Source organism: Elaeis guineensis, chromosome 8 (genome assembly GCF_000442705.2).
Source record: "Elaeis guineensis isolate ETL-2024a chromosome 8, EG11, whole genome shotgun sequence".
NCBI lineage: Eukaryota > Viridiplantae > Streptophyta > Magnoliopsida > Arecales > Arecaceae > Elaeis > Elaeis guineensis.
The window spans coordinates 16,528,060-16,548,143 of NC_026000.2; the positions used below are offsets into that span (position 1 = coordinate 16,528,060).

Genomic DNA, 20,084 nt, shown 5'->3' on the forward strand with positions numbered 1-20,084 from the left:
AGGACAGCGTCATTCCTATTCGGGGAAAGATTTGGAGTCATTCAGATCCAATCGAAGCCCCACGGGTGGTCGGTAACAATGTAAAAGAATTTACTCTTCCACCCATGAATAAAGGAAGGGAACTTCTTGAAGAGTTGTTGTCGGGACCGAGGACAGAAGAACCACCATCTCTGCTCTCGAGGATGTTTTTTCAAGACAAAAATGGCCCGAAACAAAGTGATTCAAGGTTCAACCCGAACAAGGTGACAGAGAACAACGAAACAGGAAAGAATACGAATAGAATTGGGGGCAAATTGAGCGGGAACGACCTCGTACAGGTCGCAAATATTGGTAAAGAAAGGATGAAGAGAGAATCGGAGTTCCGATCAAAGGAGCTCCTCATAGATGGCAATATAGCCATCGGAAGGACGAACGATCTGACCTCTTTCACTGGGTGCTATCAACCGATACCGACTAGAGAAATGATAATGTCCTCCTAGTTGGTCAACTGTCGATTCAGTCAGTTCGGACCTCTCCGCGAGAGATTCAAAAGTATTCTCGACAGTCGGTTGTTCATCCGACTAATCTGAATCTGACTGACCCTGTCGAGAAGACACCCCATCGGACTTATTTCGAGTAATATTCTCGATCACCCTCTGGGTTGGAGCTCGAGAATTCTGATCACCGATCGAATTCTCATCTCCGAACTCTCTACCAGAAGAAGTCATAGAAAAGACAAAAGGGAAGAAGGACCAAGAAGAAAACCTCTAAGGAGGGGAAGAGAACCGGCGACAAAGACTGACGGTGATGGAAGGCCGGCATCGGAGGTGGTGACTCACCGACAACTAGACTCTCGGCAGAGAAAGAGGGCAGCGTGGACTCTAGGTGGAGCGAAAATAATAAAGCCGAAAATGGGAGAAAATCAACCCCTATATATAGAGTTCCTCAACGGTCAGGATCGACATTGAATACCACATCTAACTCGGAGATCATGACACGTGGCGGCAATCTCGATCGATCCTCTCAGCATCTATTCAGTGCACCATCGTTTAGATCTCATCGAGTAGGCTCAATCCGCGTGATCACAGATCGGACCAACGAGCGGCTGACATACGGATGACTCAGGTACATGTGCTCATTATTACTCTGCCAGTCGATCTCCTGTCATTTATACGGAAGATCTTCTCAAGCTCTGCGGCATTTATTGCCACAAGATTCGTGAAAGGATGGTGCCGTCGAATGAAAAGACAAGGCGACGGTCGACTAGCTGCTAAGTCGGACTCAGGAGTTGGGAGGCAAGTGTTGGGGTAGATTCCTGTCACTTAGTCGACTATCCTATCTTCTCATCTCTGGGCTGACTAAGGAAACTGCACTGACTAACTGACAATCAATCCGGCTTGAATATACAATGTTCTCCCAGCTGAGTAGACGTCGGGCGCCATCGCTGACATCCAGCTGGCTGAAGATCGGTCGCCTCTGGTCGGCATCGTTCCAACTAAAGTAAATATGCCTCCCACGACTGCTCGGTTTGCAACCGACTTAATGGTCGGTTAACAGCTGACTACGCCAGTCAAAGACAAGGCATTTCGATAATTTTATCTTGCTGATTTGGATAAAATGGACTTCTGTCGACTGAGTGCCGAACGTGGCCATCATGCGACTCTGATAGGCCACATCAAAGTCATATCACTCAGGCACTATGCCTTGATCGGTTAGTTGCGCACCGTGATGAGATACTACGATCTCATTAAATGAGCTCCCAGGATCATTTATTATATCTCATGTCCGATAGCATCTGTCACACCGAGCGCATCGAATAGAAGGCATGCTCGCCGCCGGCATTTAAAGATACCCCCATGGCACCATGCGACGCCGTATGACAGGACATGATCGATATGATCGCCTGTCCTCTCATCATATATTTTGCTCCCTATATAAATAGAGGTAAGTGGGGATCCCTTCAGGTATGCATAGACGCACTATCTCAAAATTCAGAGACTCTGTCACTCTTTTTTCTTGGATCATTTACTGTCTTGAGCGTCGGAGGATCTTCGCCGGAGCCACCTCTGATGGGATTTGTTTTACAGATCCTCTTTTTTTGGCATCAAGCGGAGCCCAGCACCTTTTCAATCTAAACTCTATCATCGTTTTTCATCTTGATCTTGACTGTGCACCCAATTGACAAGCGTAACTCCCAGTTGGCTTCTAACCAACTATCTACTGGAGCAAGGCCGCAACAAATATTATATTGCAATGTGCAAATCCACGGGAGGCAGAGTGTGGCAGGTTTGAGATGCTATTGCTCCCAGCTTGTTTCTCAGAAACTTACTTGAAACCCAAACAAAGTTTACTTCCTTGTCTCATGAGACTCTAGCCCATGCCTTGACCGTCCCAACTCATGAACTAAGCTAACAGAGTATGGGTTGGCTTAATTTCTTGCTTTGGTGATTTGATGACAGAGCATTGGTACATGAAACAGAAAACAGGCTATCCAACCGGGTTGCATTCCTCTAACTACCTTTGATCAGGTTTCCACCATCTTATTTTCAGAGTTATATTGTTGCTTCCTAGTTAACCGTTGAAATCATATTTGGCTTCAGCCTTAAATCCATTTTTGATTAGCTCGGTGGGATCTTCAACACAAAATAACCTTTTTTATTTTTGTTCTTACTTGTATGAGAACAATGCTGCAAGCGCCACCAAGCATTTCAAAGAAATGATGAGGGCTTATCAGTGCTAAATACTCGGGGAAATATTGCAGGTTTGAACACCAAATCTTCCCCATTTGGAGGTTGTTTCGGAATCCCACAAGGATTGAAGGTGAAACTAGAGCTGAGCAAATAACCAAAATCTAAAGAAATCCATCCAATCCGACTCAATAAACATCGATTTCGGGTGGTTGAAAGATATAAATTGGATAGAATTGGATTGAGATTTGTAAAAAATCGATTATTTACGGTCGGCTTCAGCTCCTACATTTTTAATCTGTAAAAAATTGAATCCAACCGATGTAATATTTCATAAGCTCAATTTTATTTTGTGACAGCATCGTTTGGACTTCAATACTTTATTATAAAAAATATTTTGTTATTCATTTGAATTTATGAGAATATTAATGTTGAATTATTGATGATAGCACATCAATTAGAGGTAATTTTAAAGTGAAAGCTTTCAGATGTAGTTGCTTTCAAATGAGTAATTTTTTTATTTTTATTTTGTAAAGATTTAAAAATAAGTTTAAAATTTATAACTTATAAGGTTTAGACTTTTTTTGCATTAAATTGATCAAAAAGGGGCAAATAAGCTTAAATGAGTCAATATTGAATTTAAAATCAATATTAAATCAACATTGAAGTCCAAACCAACATAATCTATCCGAACCTGTTGTAAATCATTCACTTTAGTTTCAAATGATTTATACATGATAAACGGATGGCAGTGAGTTGAATTTTTTCTGATCCGATTGGATTCGGTCAGCTGAAATTTTTATCTTAATCTGATCGAACCTTACTCGTATTCAGCCCTAGATAAAAACCTCTATGATTGTCATGTGGGTGGAGAAACATCTGACAATAGTTACATGAGAAGAAGTATGAATGGGTGCAAACTTTTTATTGATTTGTTTGCTAGTTGTGAAAGGGATGATGCTGTTGATTGAGTGTGTGTTACTGTCTCACATGAATTATGCCAGTCTTTTGTGTTTTGATATGTCTGTAGCTAATATCGGTTTATTTGAAAGAAAGGGAGGGAGATCCACCTGCACTGCTGTTATCCAAGTCCAAATCCTTGGGAATGTATCAAATCATGCTCATTTCTCGTATTTTTGGTTGTTAAGCAGGGGATATTACTATTAGGATAAGCTCCAATTCACGATCGAAGCTTTTCATAGTAGTTGAATTTTTTTTTTATTTAAAAAGAATCTATTGATTAAAGTTTTCACCGTCATTTAGCTAGCTTGATTAATGCTTTCCTTACTTTTGGCTGGTATAACTTTTCTTTTTTAAAAGGGCAGCATCAAAATCAAAAAAACTTCATTTATAAAATAATGAAGTATTTATTAAGCGACAATCAGATGAAGGAACATATAAAGTTAAAATTTTTTTTTTCTATTTATTTCCTTCCACAAAGTGGAACCTCATTTCTTATTTGTTATTTTTCTCTTTCCTTTTTTCTTTTCTCAATGCCACGTATGCCTATTACAAGTGTTCAATAGTTGGGTAGGAGTGGCGTTGTGAAATCTTTATGAGTATAAATGATCCTCTAATATTTGCATTATCTATTTAAAAATAATTTATTTTTAAACATGCTTTACATATGTATGTATGTATATATAATCAAATGAAAGGAGATTTTTGTACTATTTATTATAATATATGTACGAATGCATGTGACTGCTATGATTTTTAAAATATTAAAAGTATAAAATTCTTATTTGTTATAGAATCATAAAATTTTTAACTTGATGTTAGCAACATTCTTATTTTCTAAGAGATAAATCTAGAAAAGGGTTACCATGTGAATTGAAAAATTGGAGATATATCTGCTTCTAATAACGTTACGAATTAAGATACGCATAGGATTTGTTATATGTTAAATCAATTTATTTAATATTTATTTTGGTAGTGAAAATTCAATTCACAATAGATGCCTTTCATATTAGTCAATTTTTATTTTATTTTTTTTTTAAATATACTGATCAAAGTTTCTCATTATCATTTAGCTAGCTCGATTAATGTTTTTCCTACTTTTTACTGGTAATTCATTTATTTTTTAAAAAGCACTATATAAACCAAGAAAGATATATTTATAAAATAATAGAGTATTTATGAAGGAATAATCAGTTGAAGGTATTGATGGAGTTGAAATTTTTGTTATTTATTTATTTTTATTTTCTTCCACAAGGTGGATCCTATTTTCTTCTTTGTTTTTTTTTTCCTCTTTTTTCTTTTCTCAGTACCACATATGTCTATTGCAGGTGTTCAATGGTTGGATAGGAGTGGAGTTGTGCAATCTTTATGATCGGAAATGATCCTTTAGTATTTGCATTATTTGGCTAAAGAAAAAAATATTTTTAAACATGCTTTATGTATGTATGTATGTATCTAATAGTAAAATGAAAGAAGCCTTTTGTGCTATTTGTCATAATATATGTGCAAATACATTTGACTGCTATGAATTTTAAAATATTAAAAAAATCTTATTATTTATAGAATCATAAAAAGTTTAACTTGATGTTAGTAAGATTTTCATTTTTTAAGAGATAAATCTAAAAAAAAAGGTTGTCATGTGAATTGAAAGTTTGGAGATACATCTGCTTCCAATGGTGTTTTATTTCTTATATGTCAAGGCTTATTTAATATTTATTTTGATTGTGAAAATCTAATTCATGATAGATGGCGCTTATAGTAGTTGAATTTTTTTTTAAAAAAAAATGTATTGATCAAAATTTCTCATTGTCATTTGCCTGGCCCGGTTAGTGCTTTCCCTATTTTTGGCTGATAATTTTTTTTCTTTTTTAAGAGAGTCGTAGCACATAAACTAAGAAAGATGCATATGTAAAATAATAGAGTAATTATTAAGGGACAATTAGATGAAGGCACAGGTGGAGTTGAAATTTGTAATACGTGTCCCTGTTTATTTTCTTCCACAAGATGGATCCTAATTTTTTCTTTGCTATTTTTTTTTTTTTTTTTATGAATTGAAAATTTAGGGATATACCTACTTCCGTCATGAATTAGGATACGAGACAATATGTTGTATGTCAAGTCTTTTTGTTTAATATTTATTTTGATTGTAAAAATCTAAGTATTCATATAATTTAGGTTTTACTTGATAGCTTTTTTTAACTCTACATGACATAGTGCCAGGAAACTGCCTTTTCTCTATCTTGTGTGCCCGGTAGCTACTATACATACATATACGTGGCGTACCTGATAGCTACTAGCTGCTATACATTCATACATACATACATATATAAATGGTAGCTGCTATACATACATATATACATAAACGGTAGCTACCGTCCATACATATAAACGTACATATACCGGAGTCCATCTAGATGAAATATCTTCCAGCCCGCCCGTCCCTTTTTTCGTAGTCCAAGTCAACCTTCCTCCGGCTTTGTAGCGTCAGAACAATCTAGAACCACCCGCCTCTTCTCTATGTAAACCCGTTCTCTCCGCACGCCCTAGATCCCTCCAATCCCATAGTGTCTCTCGGTTGTGTCGAGCCCTAGCCCCATCCCTCTTTTCTCCTCCAAGCCAAATCTATTCTCTCTTCGACCATGGCGGCCGAGGCGGAGACCTTCGCCTTTCAGGCGGAGATTAACCAGCTCCTCAGCCTGATCATCAACACCTTCTACTCCAACAAGGAGATCTTCCTTCGCGAGCTTATCAGCAACGCCTCCGATGTGAGTCCTTCTCCTTTTCTCTCGATTCCTAACTGAAGATCTCTTCTCTTTCTCCTTTGATGCATTGTTGTTGCTGATCTGAAACCCTAACAGGCGCTGGACAAGATCCGGTTTGAGAGCCTCACGGACAAGAGCAAGCTCGACGCCCAGCCGGAGCTCTTCATCCACATCGTCCCCGACAAGGCCTCCAACACCCTCTCCATCATTGACAGCGGTATTGGTATGACCAAGTCCGATCTGGTCAACAATCTTGGTACTATTGCTAGGTCCGGCACCAAGGAGTTTATGGAGGCGCTCGCGGCCGGGGCCGATGTAAGCATGATTGGCCAGTTTGGAGTGGGGTTCTACTCTGCCTATCTTGTAGCTGAGAAGGTGGTGGTGACCACAAAGCACAATGATGATGAGCAGTACGTGTGGGAGTCCCAGGCCGGTGGGTCGTTCACTGTTACGAGGGATACCTCTGGGGAAAAGCTCGGACGGGGCACCAAGATCACTCTTTTCCTCAAGGAGGATCAGGTACTGAAACAATAGCCCTGATGCTAGCTTAACTTCAAATAAATTTCTCTCTCTTCTCTCTCCTTTTGAATTGATGAGTATCGAGTAGTTTGCGTAGGTGTAGAGAATCCCATTCTGGCGTTTGTTTAATGGGTTGTTTGATTATTTGTATTGGTGGCCTGATTAATTACTGATACTTTAATGTTGTTGAAGTTATTTTCTTATTTGCTAACTAGGTATGCTGTCCTTAATGTTTGTATAGGAATTTGATTATTCTGATTTGCACTTAAATTTTGGCCTGAGATTGGTTTTTAACTGGTTGTGGATTACTAGCTGATGAAGAAAATGTGGAAGGGCAATGTTTTCGGTGTTGGATTCAATTAGATGTCTTGAACGTTGAAATGATGTTGACTTGTAACAAAAGGTTGGACTATTTTATGAGGCAATTTATGGGGCTTATTGAGATTGCTTATTGGGTGAGGAATTGTTTTGGAGCGGCTGATTGGTGACTTGAATATTTTCTTAAGGTGACCTTATGATGTTGGGCCTAAAGATAATGTTGAGGACTGCTTCTAACACGGCACTTGCAGATGTAAACAGGAAAAGCATTGGGACCAATCATGAGCTACGAGCACAAGGCCATGTTTGGCATGTTTATGCGGGTTTTAACCACACATGCATACCTATATTTAAGCATGGTGTGTGCATGTAGGCGATTTTCCCAATGTGTGTGGTGGTTTTCGCCTATGCATGCATGTATATAAACACTGGCAGGACCCAGGCCTCCCTTTTTAACTATAATTGTCTCATTGTTGGCATTATTTACTGGAACTTTGGATTTTTTTTTTTTTTGAAAGATAGAAAATAGGAGCAGAAAAAATGGCTTTTGAGAAAAAGAAAATATAAATTTGTATATGTGCAGCGATTTTGTGTTACTAGGTCATATTTTGTTGATGCCAAAGCAAGAATACATTGTGGCATGTGACATAATGTTCAATGAACTCTAGAACGCTATTAGTGTTATGCAGGATTCGGTACCACACGGTGCAGCAGGAAGAAAGAATAAACAAAACAACAAATACAATACAAATATGTGGATCGGCCTCAAGCCTACCTCCACGAGGTGTGCAAACTTCACTATGAGAGAATAAAACAAAATCAATGCAAGAGGAATTCATCACTCAACCCTTGTACAAAAGTTTTCCACCGAAAAATTTCAAAATCTTCACAAAAGCTCTCTAAAATCTCTCTTGAAGCCTTTCTGCACCTGTAGAACGTCATCAGCTCTCCAATGCAACAAACAGCTCGTCAATTGGAGCTATATAGGCTTCAGCATCTTAAAAACACTATTTCAGTAGGAATACAGAGTCTCAATCATCTTTAGAACCATTTGTGGCCGTCCGACCGTGATCGGCTTGCACCAGAGCCGTCCGATCGTGCAAAATAGCCTTGGATCATGTCTGATCACGTCCGGATTGTGTTCCAGTTGTCCGATCGTGATTGGCTGTGATCTGGACCGTCGGTTCGCGCAAAAACTCCTCTAGACCATGCGTGGACTGTGTGTTCGGTCCACGCGGTTCCATGGACCGTCCAGCACCCCATGGTCCATGGTGGATCGAGCAAGGGCATTGGGCCTGGGCGTCCGCACGTGGGTAACTTACAAATAACGCGACAAATCAAATCTACTTTTAGAAAAATAAATTATTCTAAGCTATGAAAAGCAGTAAATCATTAGAAATAATGGGTAATAACAAATAAGGTAACTACTTAACTATGCAAATAAGATAATCTCACAGTTAAGAATATAAGTAACTATGTAATCTAAATAAAAAGCAAAGAGTATAATCTACTTAAAAAAAATAAGAAATCACTAATTATATAAAGCAGTAAATTATTCTAAACTATAGAATGTAGTAAATCACTAGACTATAGAAAGCAGAAATTTTTTTTAGGCATGAAAATAATGTAATCTAGCTAGAGAGCAGTAAATCTACTATATATGAAAAGCAATATAAGGCAAAAATTTTAAAAAAAAAAATAAAAGATAATTAAACAATTAAAATAAATTAACTAACAATAAAAAGATAAATTACTAATCAGCAAAGTAAAGTATGAAAAGCAAGATTGCAAAAAAAAAAATAATCAACTAAAAATATAAAGCAATAAAGCATATAAGGCAGTCAAGCAATCTAAAGTAAGAAATAAAAATATAGAAAGCCGTAAAATATTTTTTTTGTTATTTTACAGATTTTTTTTTTTTTTTTTCAAAACAATCGCGTCCAGATCTCTGGCAGCGGTGCTAAAATTTGATGCGTGTCGTAGCATACCAAAAATAATCCTGCTCACTACTATGTAGATAGGATGAGTCGGGATCGTATTCGCAGAGATTTTAGTCGATTGTTTCGAAAACACAAAAGAAAAGAATAATAGATCGCAAGAAACTAAGAAAGAAGTATAGAAATTGTAATAAAATTACTTTTCATTAATCAAATGAAGAAGCATACATAAAGAAAAAGAAATAAAATTGCGATACAAGACAACTAAACTAAGTTGATCTTCTCGCTGCGTCCGATAGTAGATGTGTCTCCTTGAATCTTTCGTCTTCCTTCGTGCAGACAGCGGTAGGATGGCCAGAAGGCTTGGTCTAAGAGCTTCAAGGAAGAAAGGTAGATGGAAGAGGGTTTATGGAAGAGAAAGGATGGCGGCACGAGGATTAAGGCCTCATCTAGATTTGATGGAAGGTGTGCTAGGGTTAGGATCTCCCCTAGACTTATGGAGAAGAAAGAAGGAGAGATGGAGGCAGCAACTTGAAGAGAAACTTAGGCGTTGGCTTCATGGGAAGAGAGAAAGGAAAGAGCTTTGATGGTGGAGAGGAGGAAGAGGGGGGAGAAGATGAAGAACCCCCACAAGGGGGTTGATGGATTGAGAAAGGAGGGTTGGAGTGTATTTATAGAGAGAAGGCTAGGGTTTCATCAAAGGAGAGGTGGGAGCGTGAATAAAGACCCTTGGATCTTTATATTGCTTCTCCTCTATTGATCAATAAGTCGCGTTCACATTGGAATGAGAACTGACTGCTTGGTTCACTCAAATCTAACCTGATTTGAGTCCAATTTGAATGGTATGAATCCAAACTTTCAATTACCTCCAAAATAGATTAGAGGGTATCAAATTCTTAATAAATAAAGTGCAATTAAATAGAATTATGTGCCTTTAGTGACTTAATTCAAGTGTTCATCAGTATAACAGGCCGTCATCAAATAATTGATTCTGAAATTTTACGTTTAAAATGAAAAACTATTTTTCAACTCCGATTTATTTGCAATTCTTCTGGTAAGAAACCAATGTAGTTGCTTGTAATAATGATGTAACACCATTAGTTAATACTATCAATTTTCCTTGCAACAAAAACTTTATGCCATCTGTTTATGGTTGACTACATGGATAAAATTATGATGCATCACTGTTTGAGGTTTTCTGTGGCCAACTCCCAATCATAAACTTGGTGATGTCATAACAAGCATTATGACTGTTACATGATGGCCAATTTTTTAGTTATATAGAATGTGTAACAGCCTGTGATAATTATCAATAACATCATGAGGTTAGCCATTAATATGCTTAGTAAAAACTGTCTTTGTTACATGTATTTGAAGGCTACTACTGTCTTACCTGCATGCTCCTGTTCTTTTTTTTTTTTTTTTTCATGGTTGATAAGTATGCTTTTTATTGCTATTTTATCATGATGCTCCTTTTTTGTTTTTCATTGTTGATTGGTATAACTTTTATTGGTATTTTTACATTGCAAGATGAGTATACAGCTTTATGATCTCTCAGAAATTAATGTGATGCGAAAATGTTCATTGTTGTGCTTTACTAGATATTGATAATGGAAGACTTCTCTAGCTTTTAACTCTATAAATGAGGGCTTTCTGTTGCTTGTCATCATTGCCACTTTTTTCGTATTTTCTTTTTCTTCTCTACAAATGTGTGCTTATCCTTTTTCATACTGTGAATAACCTTCCTGCTATGTTTTGGTTTGATTTGATTGCAGTTGGAGTACCTCGAGGAGCGCCGCCTCAAAGATCTGATCAAGAAGCATTCTGAGTTTATCAGCTATCCTATCTCCCTGTGGACTGAGAAGACCACCGAGAAGGAAATTTCTGATGACGAGGATGAGGAGGAGAAGAAAGATGCTGAAGAAGGGAAGGTTGAAGATGTCGATGAAGAGAAAGAAGAGAAGGAAAAGAAGAAGAAGAAGATCAAGGAGGTGTCGCATGAGTGGTCTTTGGTCAACAAGCAGAAGCCAATCTGGATGAGAAAGCCTGAAGAGATCACCAAGGAAGAGTATGCTGCTTTCTACAAGAGTCTAACAAATGACTGGGAGGAACACTTGGCTGTTAAGCATTTCTCTGTGGAGGGCCAGCTGGAGTTCAAGGCGGTGCTTTTTGTGCCTAAGAGAGCTCCTTTTGACCTCTTTGATACCAGGAAAAAGCTCAACAACATCAAGCTTTATGTTCGTCGTGTCTTCATCATGGACAACTGTGAAGAACTAATTCCGGAGTACTTGAGCTTTATCAAGGGGATTGTTGACTCTGAGGACCTTCCCCTCAACATCTCTAGAGAGATGCTTCAGCAGAACAAGATCCTCAAAGTCATCCGCAAGAACCTGGTCAAGAAGTGCATTGAGCTCTTCTTCGAGGTTGCTGAGAACAAGGAGGACTACAACAAGTTCTATGAAGCATTCTCGAAGAATCTCAAGCTTGGCATACATGAGGACTCTGCGAACAGGACCAAGTTGGCTGAATTGCTTAGGTACCACTCAACCAAGAGTGGGGATGAGATGACAAGCCTCAAGGACTATGTTACAAGGATGAAGGAGGGCCAGAACGACATTTACTACATCACGGGTGAGAGTAAAAAGGCTGTTGAGAACTCCCCATTCCTGGAGAGGCTGAAGAAGAAGGGCTACGAGGTTCTTTACATGGTTGATGCAATTGATGAGTATGCTGTGGGTCAGTTAAAGGAGTTCGAGGGGAAGAAGTTGGTTTCTGCAACAAAGGAGGGATTGAAGCTTGATGAGAGTGAGGATGAAAAGAAGAAGAAGGAATCCCTCAAGGAGAAATTTGAGGGGTTGTGCAAAGTCATCAAGGAAGTGTTGGGTGACAAGGTGGAGAAGGTTGTGGTGTCTGATCGAGTGGTAGATTCTCCCTGCTGTCTGGTCACTGGTGAATATGGTTGGACTGCCAACATGGAGAGGATCATGAAGGCACAAGCCTTGAGGGATTCGAGCATGGCGGGCTACATGTCCAGCAAGAAAACAATGGAGATCAACCCAGAGAACCCCATCATGGAGGAGTTGAGGAAGCGGGCAGAGGCAGACAAGAATGACAAATCGGTCAAGGACCTCGTGCTGCTGCTATTTGAGACTGCTCTTCTCACCTCTGGCTTCAGCCTTGATGAACCCAACACCTTTGGCAACAGGATCCACCGCATGCTGAAGTTGGGTCTCAGCATTGACGAGGATGAGACGGTTGATGCAGATGCTGAAATGCCTTCACTGGAGGATGCTGATGCAGAGGGCAGCAAGATGGAGGAGGTCGACTAAACCATTTTTACCATTTGTTCTCCGGTATTTCCTACTGGGTTTAAGAACTCAGTCAGCTCATCTAGAATATGATAATTTTGTGGCATGTTTAGCCTTATCTTACTGTGTTTGGCTGCCTTATTTGTTAGCTAGTGCTGGAGGCTTTTATTTTATTTTTGCATACATAGACCTTTGTGATGTGGTGCTATTCCCGAATTCCAAATAATATTAGTATAGCTGTTTTCTACTACTCTGTTAATTTTGCTTGTTTTTCATGTCAATCCTGGTTATTCAGTTCTGTTTAAGGTTAGCAAATGTTCAAATTCTGTGCTATCAGAGGTTAGGCTGTTATGAGTATCTTTTATGTTGTTTGATGTATTAACAGACGTTTCCTGGTTCAACTCTTCCTTCCGTTCCTTTTGGGTTGATAAAAAGTGGTGTCCTTTTATCTTCGATGTTATGACGTCCCTCTTTTACTGATGTGGTGATACTGCTTTCCGGTCGGGTGTACATGTTTAACCATATTTCAATGTGCTGCGAGCAAGAATTCTTGCAAATCATGTTTTCCAGTCCGGTGTGTGTGTGTGTGTTCTTTCGATTTGGAGAGGATTTTAGGTTCCTTTTTGTTGCAATTGGGGGAGGATGTTAAAATTATCTTTATTTGGGGGAGAAAAAATTTAATAAGTCTAATGCAATTAGCTCGTTAGGGGATGGCCTGCTTCGGTCTTTGCATGTTCATCACCTGATTCTTTGCCGGGCTGAAGAGAGGTTAGGTTCATCTCGGGCATGAGGCGGTGAATCTTCTTTCTGCACTGCATGAATTTGAGTTGGAACGTATCCGCACTGACGTTGGCGAGCTTATCCTGATATTCATTCGATTCTCAAAACTCGATCAGTGTTCGAGAAACAGCTTTCTGAGCCTCAATTTCTGTCACCGTCAATTTTTTTTGAAGTTCGACGGTGATCTTCTCGTCTTCTTTGGCGGCCTTCTCGGCAGTCTTTTCTGCCTTCAGTATCCTCTTCTCTTTGGTGAGGGTGTTCTCGATCGACTTCATCTTTTTTTGATAATCAGTCTTCAGCTTTTCAAACTCTTTTTTGTCGCTTCGCTGCTGGGCCGTTAGATTTGTCAACTCAGCCTTTAGTAGAGAGATCTTCTTTCTGCTCTTTTTTTCTTCTCTTTCTTTCTCGCTTTTCGGCAGCTTGGAGGAGCTCGTCGGAAATCTCAGCTTGCACATGCGTGGTCTGGACTTGATCCTCTAAGTCGTGGTTGACCTGGACGGATTTGATCAGCCCTCCGATAATATTGTAATGTCGTGAATCTTCGATAGTATTGTAATGTCGTGAATCATCTGCAATACAAAAGAATGGCTAAGTCATCTACTCGGCTAAAAAAAGAAAAAAGATCGAATAAAGAAAGTCCAAATACTTACCCCGATCAACGATATATAAACGTCCGACTAGATCTTTGAGACTGCGCGCTTTCTTGACTTTCCAGTCTGTGGAAAGCATGACCATCCTCGCCAACTGTCCGACGAGTTGGCGATCTTTGAGCATCTTATTGGTGTCTTTAAAGTGCATCCCGATCGTGATCGTAGGCTCTCCGGAAGGCATATCCGGATCGTAGTCCGCGGTGAAACGGAGGATAATTGGTGCCTTACCCTTGTCGGCAGCTTCTCGACTTGCTACTCAATTTCCTCTGGATCCGACTTGGATCGGGAGGGCTTGCATTGCTTCCGTCGACCTCGTCGGTGCTTGGACGACCACCACATCATCGTCGGCTAAGGGAGAGGCCGTGACTGTCACGACCTCGATGGAAGATGGCGGAGACAGGTGCACCATCGATGCTCTGGGCGGCGATGGTGGCTGTGTGCTTCTCGACTTTCGAATCGGAGACTCCTGTCTCGGCTTCTTCGGTGGTCGAGATGGGTCGCCGGCTCGGATGCTATCTTGCTCTTCTTCTTTCGGACCGCCTCCTTCAGCGATCTCGTCGTGACTCGCATGCTTGTGTGAGGGCAACAAAAAAAGAAAATGGTGAGCCAACGAATAAAGCAGAAAGCACAAAAAGGGTCTATGAAAAAGAAAACTATCAAGATGGCTAGTTAGGCTAATATCGGCATCGTAAAGGGATTGCTCCTTGAGCAACTCTTGATGCGCAGGGATCTGGACCTCAAAAAGCTTCTCATATGCCTCTCGATCCTCATTCAGGACTACGTCGTTCCTATTTGGGGAAAGGTTTGGAGTCGTTTAGGTCCAATCGAAGCCCCACGGGTGGTCGGCGGCAATGTAAAAAAATTTACTCTTCCACCCATGAATAGAGGAAGGGAGCTTCTTGAAGAGTTGTTGTTGGGGTCGAGGATAGAAGAATCACCACCCCCGCTCTCGGGGATGTTTCTTTAAGACAAAAATGGCTCGAAACAAAGAGATTCGAGGTTCAATCAGAACAAGATGACAGAGAACAACGAAACAAGAAAGAATACAAATGGAATTGGGGGCCAGTTGAGCGGGAATGACCTCGTACAGGTCGAAAATGTTGGCAAAAAAAGGATGAAGAGGGAATCGAAGTCCCGATCGAAGGATCTCCTCATAGATGGCAATATAGCCATCGGGAGGACGAACGACCCGACCTCCTTCGCTGGGTGCCATCAACCGATATCGACTAGGAAAATGATAATGTCCCCCTAGTCGGTCAACTACTGACTCAGTCAGCTTGGACCTCTCCATGAGAGGTCCAAAAGTGTTCTTGACAGTCGGCTGTTCATTCGACTCATTCAGATTTGGCTGACCCTATCGAGAAGACATTCCATCGGGCTCATTTCGAGTAATCTCCTTGGTCACCCTCTGGGTTGAAAGAGCTCGAGAACTTCGATCACCGATCGGATTCTCATCTCCAAACTCTCTATGAGAATAAGTCATGGAAAAGACAAAAAGAAAAAAGGACCAAGAAGAAAACCTCTAAGGAGGGAAAGAGAACCAGCGACAAAGGCTGACGGCGATGGAAGACCGGCGCCGGAGGTGGTGACTCGTTGGCAACTAGACTCTCGATAGAGAAAGAGGGCAGCATGGACTTGAGGCGGAGTGGAAATAGTAAAGCCAAAAAAGGGAGAAGATCAACCTCTATATATAGATTCTCTCAATGGTCAGAATTGACGTCGAATACCATGCCTAACTCGGAGATCATGACATGTGGCGGCAATCTCGATCGATCCTCCCAGCATTCGTTCAGCGCACCACCGTTCAGATCTCATCGAGCAGGCTCAATTCGCATGATCATAGATCGGACCAACAGGTGGCTGTCACATGGATGACTCGGATATGCGTGCTCATTATTACCCTGCTAGTCGATTTTCTGTCATTTATGCAGAAGATCGTCTCGAGCTTCGCAGCATTTATTGCCATAAGATCTGTGAAAGGATGGTGTCGTCGCATGAAAATACAAGGCGACAGTTCGCCCCACGAAGCATCGATCGAGTGGTAGTCGGCTCAAGCAACTCATGATGGCCCGAAGACGAACTCCTCTCGTCCGACCAATTGCTAAGTCGGACTCGAGAGTTGGGGGCAAGTGTTGGGGTAGGTTTCCGTCACTTAGTTGACTATCCTGATTTTTCATCTTTAGACTGACTAAAGAAACTACACCGACTAACCAACAATCAATCCAGCTCGAATATACAAAGTTCTCCCCTAGCTGAGTAGACGTCGGGCGCCGTCGCTGTCATCTAGTCGGTTGAAGGTTGATCGTCCCTGGTCGGCACCGTCCTGACTAAAGTAAATATGCCTCCCACAGCTGCTCGGTCTGTAACTGACTTAATGGTTGGTTAACAGCCAACTACGCCAGTCAAAGACAGGACATCTCGATAATTTCATCTTACCGAATTGGATAAAATGGACCTCTGTCGACTAACTGAGCATCGAATGTGACCATCATGCAACCCTGACAGGCCGCATCAAGGTCATGTCACTCAGGCACCATGTCCTGATCGGCTAACTGTGCGCCGTGATAGGATACTACGATCTCATTAAATATGCCCCCAGGATCATTTATTATGCCCTATGCCCGGTAGCATCTGCCGTCGTGAGCGCGCTGAATAGAAGGCACACTCGCCATCGGTATTTAAAGATGCCCATGCGGCACCATGCGACGCCGTATGATAGGACATAAGCGACATGATCGTCTGTCCTCTCATCATATATTTTGCTCTCTCTATAAATAGAAGTAAGCGGAGATCCCTCTAGGTATGCATAGACGCACTATTTTAAAATTCAGAGACTGTCACTTTTTTCTCTTGGACCATTTACTAACTTAAGCGTCAGAGGATCTTCATCGGAGCCACCTCCGGCATGACTTATTCTGCAGATCCTCTTTTTTTGGCATCAAGCAGAGCCCCGCATCCTTTCACTCTAAACTCTATCATTGTCCTTCATCTTGATCTTGACTGGTGCACCTTCTTCGATGATGATACATCATTTATCGGTAATCCAGTCGCCAATTGACAGGCGCAACTCCTAGTCGGCCTCTAACCGACTATCCATCAGAGTAAGACCGCAACAGTTTGGTGTGCCAGGTAGGGGGAAGTAGCAGGTGATCGAGCAGAAAAAAATTCTCTCTCAAGAACCTCCATGGCTAAGACAAGGATGCAAAATGTCTCTACTGGTTTACTTCGACACTCGTCATGGCATGACGTACCTCCGGCAACCCGTGGAGAGCCGAGTGCTTCATGACCATCGATGACGGTAGATACTAGGTTTGCTGCCCTCGTGCAGTAGGTGAAAAGTCTGACGGAGGCTGTTCAAGATGTCCAACAACAACAACAACAACAGTTGGGAGAGGTCGCAGCGTGTTAGGCGCCTTCTAAGCACAGCCACTGATCGTGATCTCTAACCCGCCACTCTATGCAGCATTTTTGTTGAGCGAATTCTCCATTTGTCTGACGGCCACCATACTCAGAGTCTCGACGTGCTTCGTGTGTCGATTCCGGTGATCATCGGTCCCCGCATTTCCCTTGACGAACTCAATATAAGGGGAAGAGGCCGCGATCCTCGTCGAGATCTTTTTCTTCTGGGGAAGGTTCTACTCCAGGCTACTCGCGGCATCCTGATGTGTCGCAACAACGGCTGGACAAGTACGATCGAAAATTGAAGGACATAGATCGTCGTCTGGAATGGCTCCAAACCAACCATCGAGACTCGATCAATAAATTCGGTGTCTATACGAACCCACCTTTCTCAAGACGGATCCTCGATGAGCCAATTTTCAGTCGGCTCAAAATACCATAAATCGAGCCATATGATGTCTCCACAGACCCACTCAATCATCTTGAAAGCTATAAAACCCTCATACTTCTACAAGGGGCATCTGACGCTCTCCTTTGCATTGCTTTTCTGGTTACACTCCGAAAAATCATATGGGCGTGGTACTCGGGGCTACAGCCAGAAAGCATCAATTCTTTCGAACAGTTTGAGCAGCTGATTGTGGCATATTTTGGCACAAACCTAAGAGTACCCAGAACTATAGACAGCTTTCTTTTTTGTCCGTCAGCAGGATGGAGAATCTTTGTGAGAGTTTGTGGTGCGTTTCAACACTGCCACCCTAAAAGTCAAGAACCTTGATGAGGTGACGGCCATTGTGGTGATGAAGCGAGGACTCTGAAACTCCAAATTCATCTACTTTTTGGACAAGACACTTCTTCGATCTTACGTCGAACTTCTTGAATGTGCACAAAAGTATATCCACATTAAGGAAGCCATGACTAACCAACGCCAGTTTGAGGAAAAAGGCCAGAAAAAGAAGGCAAGGAAGGGAGGAGGCTCCAGGTAGCCCAGTCGGATCTGTGCCGAGAATGAGGCTCCACCTCTCCGACTAAGCCAGAAGCCTAAAAACTTTGTGGGTAGGTATGACTCTTATACTTTAACTACTTCTCGATCGTAGATTTTGATGGAGATAGAAGGAGAAAGCTTCCTTCGTCAACCTCCGTCAATAAGGATGAAATCTCGTGATCGAAAGAGCTACTGCCGCTTCCATTGCGACCATGGACATGATACAAAAGAGTGCCACCAGCTGAACAACGAGATCGAGAACTTGATAAGGTGGGGATATCTTGGGAAGTATGCGCAGGAGCATCCTGCACAATTGCCTTCCGATTTACCTCGTTCGGAACCCGAAGAGCAAACTCACATCCAACCAATGGCAGGCATGATCAACATAATCTCGGTGGGAACACGACTCCGGGGGGCAGACGATCGCGGAAGCACTTCCAAGCACCAATGCACCGACAACGATATCGTCTTTGCTGAAGCAGATTTATGAGGAGTACAGACTCCTCACAATGATGCTGTAGTTGTATCGATGATAATTGCCAACTATAATGTAAAAAAATATCTTATCGATAATGAAAGTTCCACTGATGTGATTTTTTATGATTGTTCCTGGATGCGACAGCTTTCAGCTAAACTTCTCAAATCTGTTAATGTTTCTCTAGGCGGGTTTATAGGTGACTCGATCAAAGTGGAGGGTGAGATCAAACTCCACATCACAACTGGGCAACCACCTCAGCAATCGACTGTTCACCTCAATTTTCTCGTAGTCCGAGTTCCATCCACCTTCCACATCATTCTGGGCGGCCCGGATTGAATGCATTTCGAGCGGTCGTCTCGACTTATCACCTGCTCATATGCTTTTTGATAAGGAATGGATCCGGTGAGATGCGAGGAGACCAACAGTTGGTCCGACAATGCTACTTAACCATTATCAATAAAAAAAGATCAGCTGAAACTCTTCTCATTGACGATGGGCTAGATCAGAGAGAAATTGAAAGCTGAGGAGAATCTGCAGAACAGCTTATCTCAGTTTCCTTATTTGGTGGAGATCCGATTAAAACCATTCAAATCGGATCCTTACTGAGTAAGAAATTGCAAGAGGAGCTGATCGGCTTTCTAAGAGAAAATACCGACGTCTTTGCCTGATCTGCCTCTGATATGCTGGGCATCTCTCCAGAAGTTATTGTCCACCGACTAAACGTTGATTCCAACTACAAGCCGGTGAGACAAAAGAAGAGAAGCTTTGTTCCAGAATGACAGAAAGTCATTAATGAAGAGGTTGACAAGCTATTGACAGCCAACTTCATCCGTGAGGCAACTTACCAAGATTGGCTCGCGAATGTGGTTATGGTCAAGAAAGCAAATGGTAAATGACATATCTGCATCGACTATATCGACTTGAACAAAATCTGTCCTAAGGACAGCTTTTCTCTTTCCTGAATAGATCAACTAGTTGACGCGACGGTCGGACATCAGCTACTCAGCTTTATAGACGCTTTCTCTGGCTTCAATCAGATCCGAATGACATCCGAGGACGAGGAGAAAATGATGTTTATCACTGAGAAGGTATTATACTGCTACAAAGTCATGCCCTTTGGCCTTAAGAACGTCGGAGCAACATATCAGAGACTCGTCAATAAAGTCTTTAAAGATCAAATTGGGCGTAATATGGAGGTTTACATCGACGACATGCTCATGAAAAGCATTGAAGCTACCCTCCACATCAGTGATCTGGTCGAAGCTTTCGACGTCCTGAGGAAGCATCGGATGAAGCTAAATCTGACTAAGTGCACCTTTGACATC

The 20,084-nt window shown here is 41.5% G+C and overlaps 1 protein-coding gene across 1 annotated transcript; it reads left to right on the forward strand.

Moving 5' to 3' along the window:
• Positions 1-6,114: 6,114 nt before the first annotated feature.
• Positions 6,115-12,717, forward strand: LOC105036582 (heat shock protein 81-1). The gene is made up of 3 exons (XM_010912337.2): positions 6,115-6,391; positions 6,485-6,907; positions 10,938-12,717. Exons 1-3 carry the CDS (start codon positions 6,266-6,268, stop codon positions 12,489-12,491), a joined length of 2,103 nt encoding a protein of 700 aa, XP_010910639.2. The 5' UTR covers positions 6,115-6,265; the 3' UTR covers positions 12,492-12,717.
• The last annotated feature ends 7,367 nt before the right edge of the window (positions 12,718-20,084 follow it).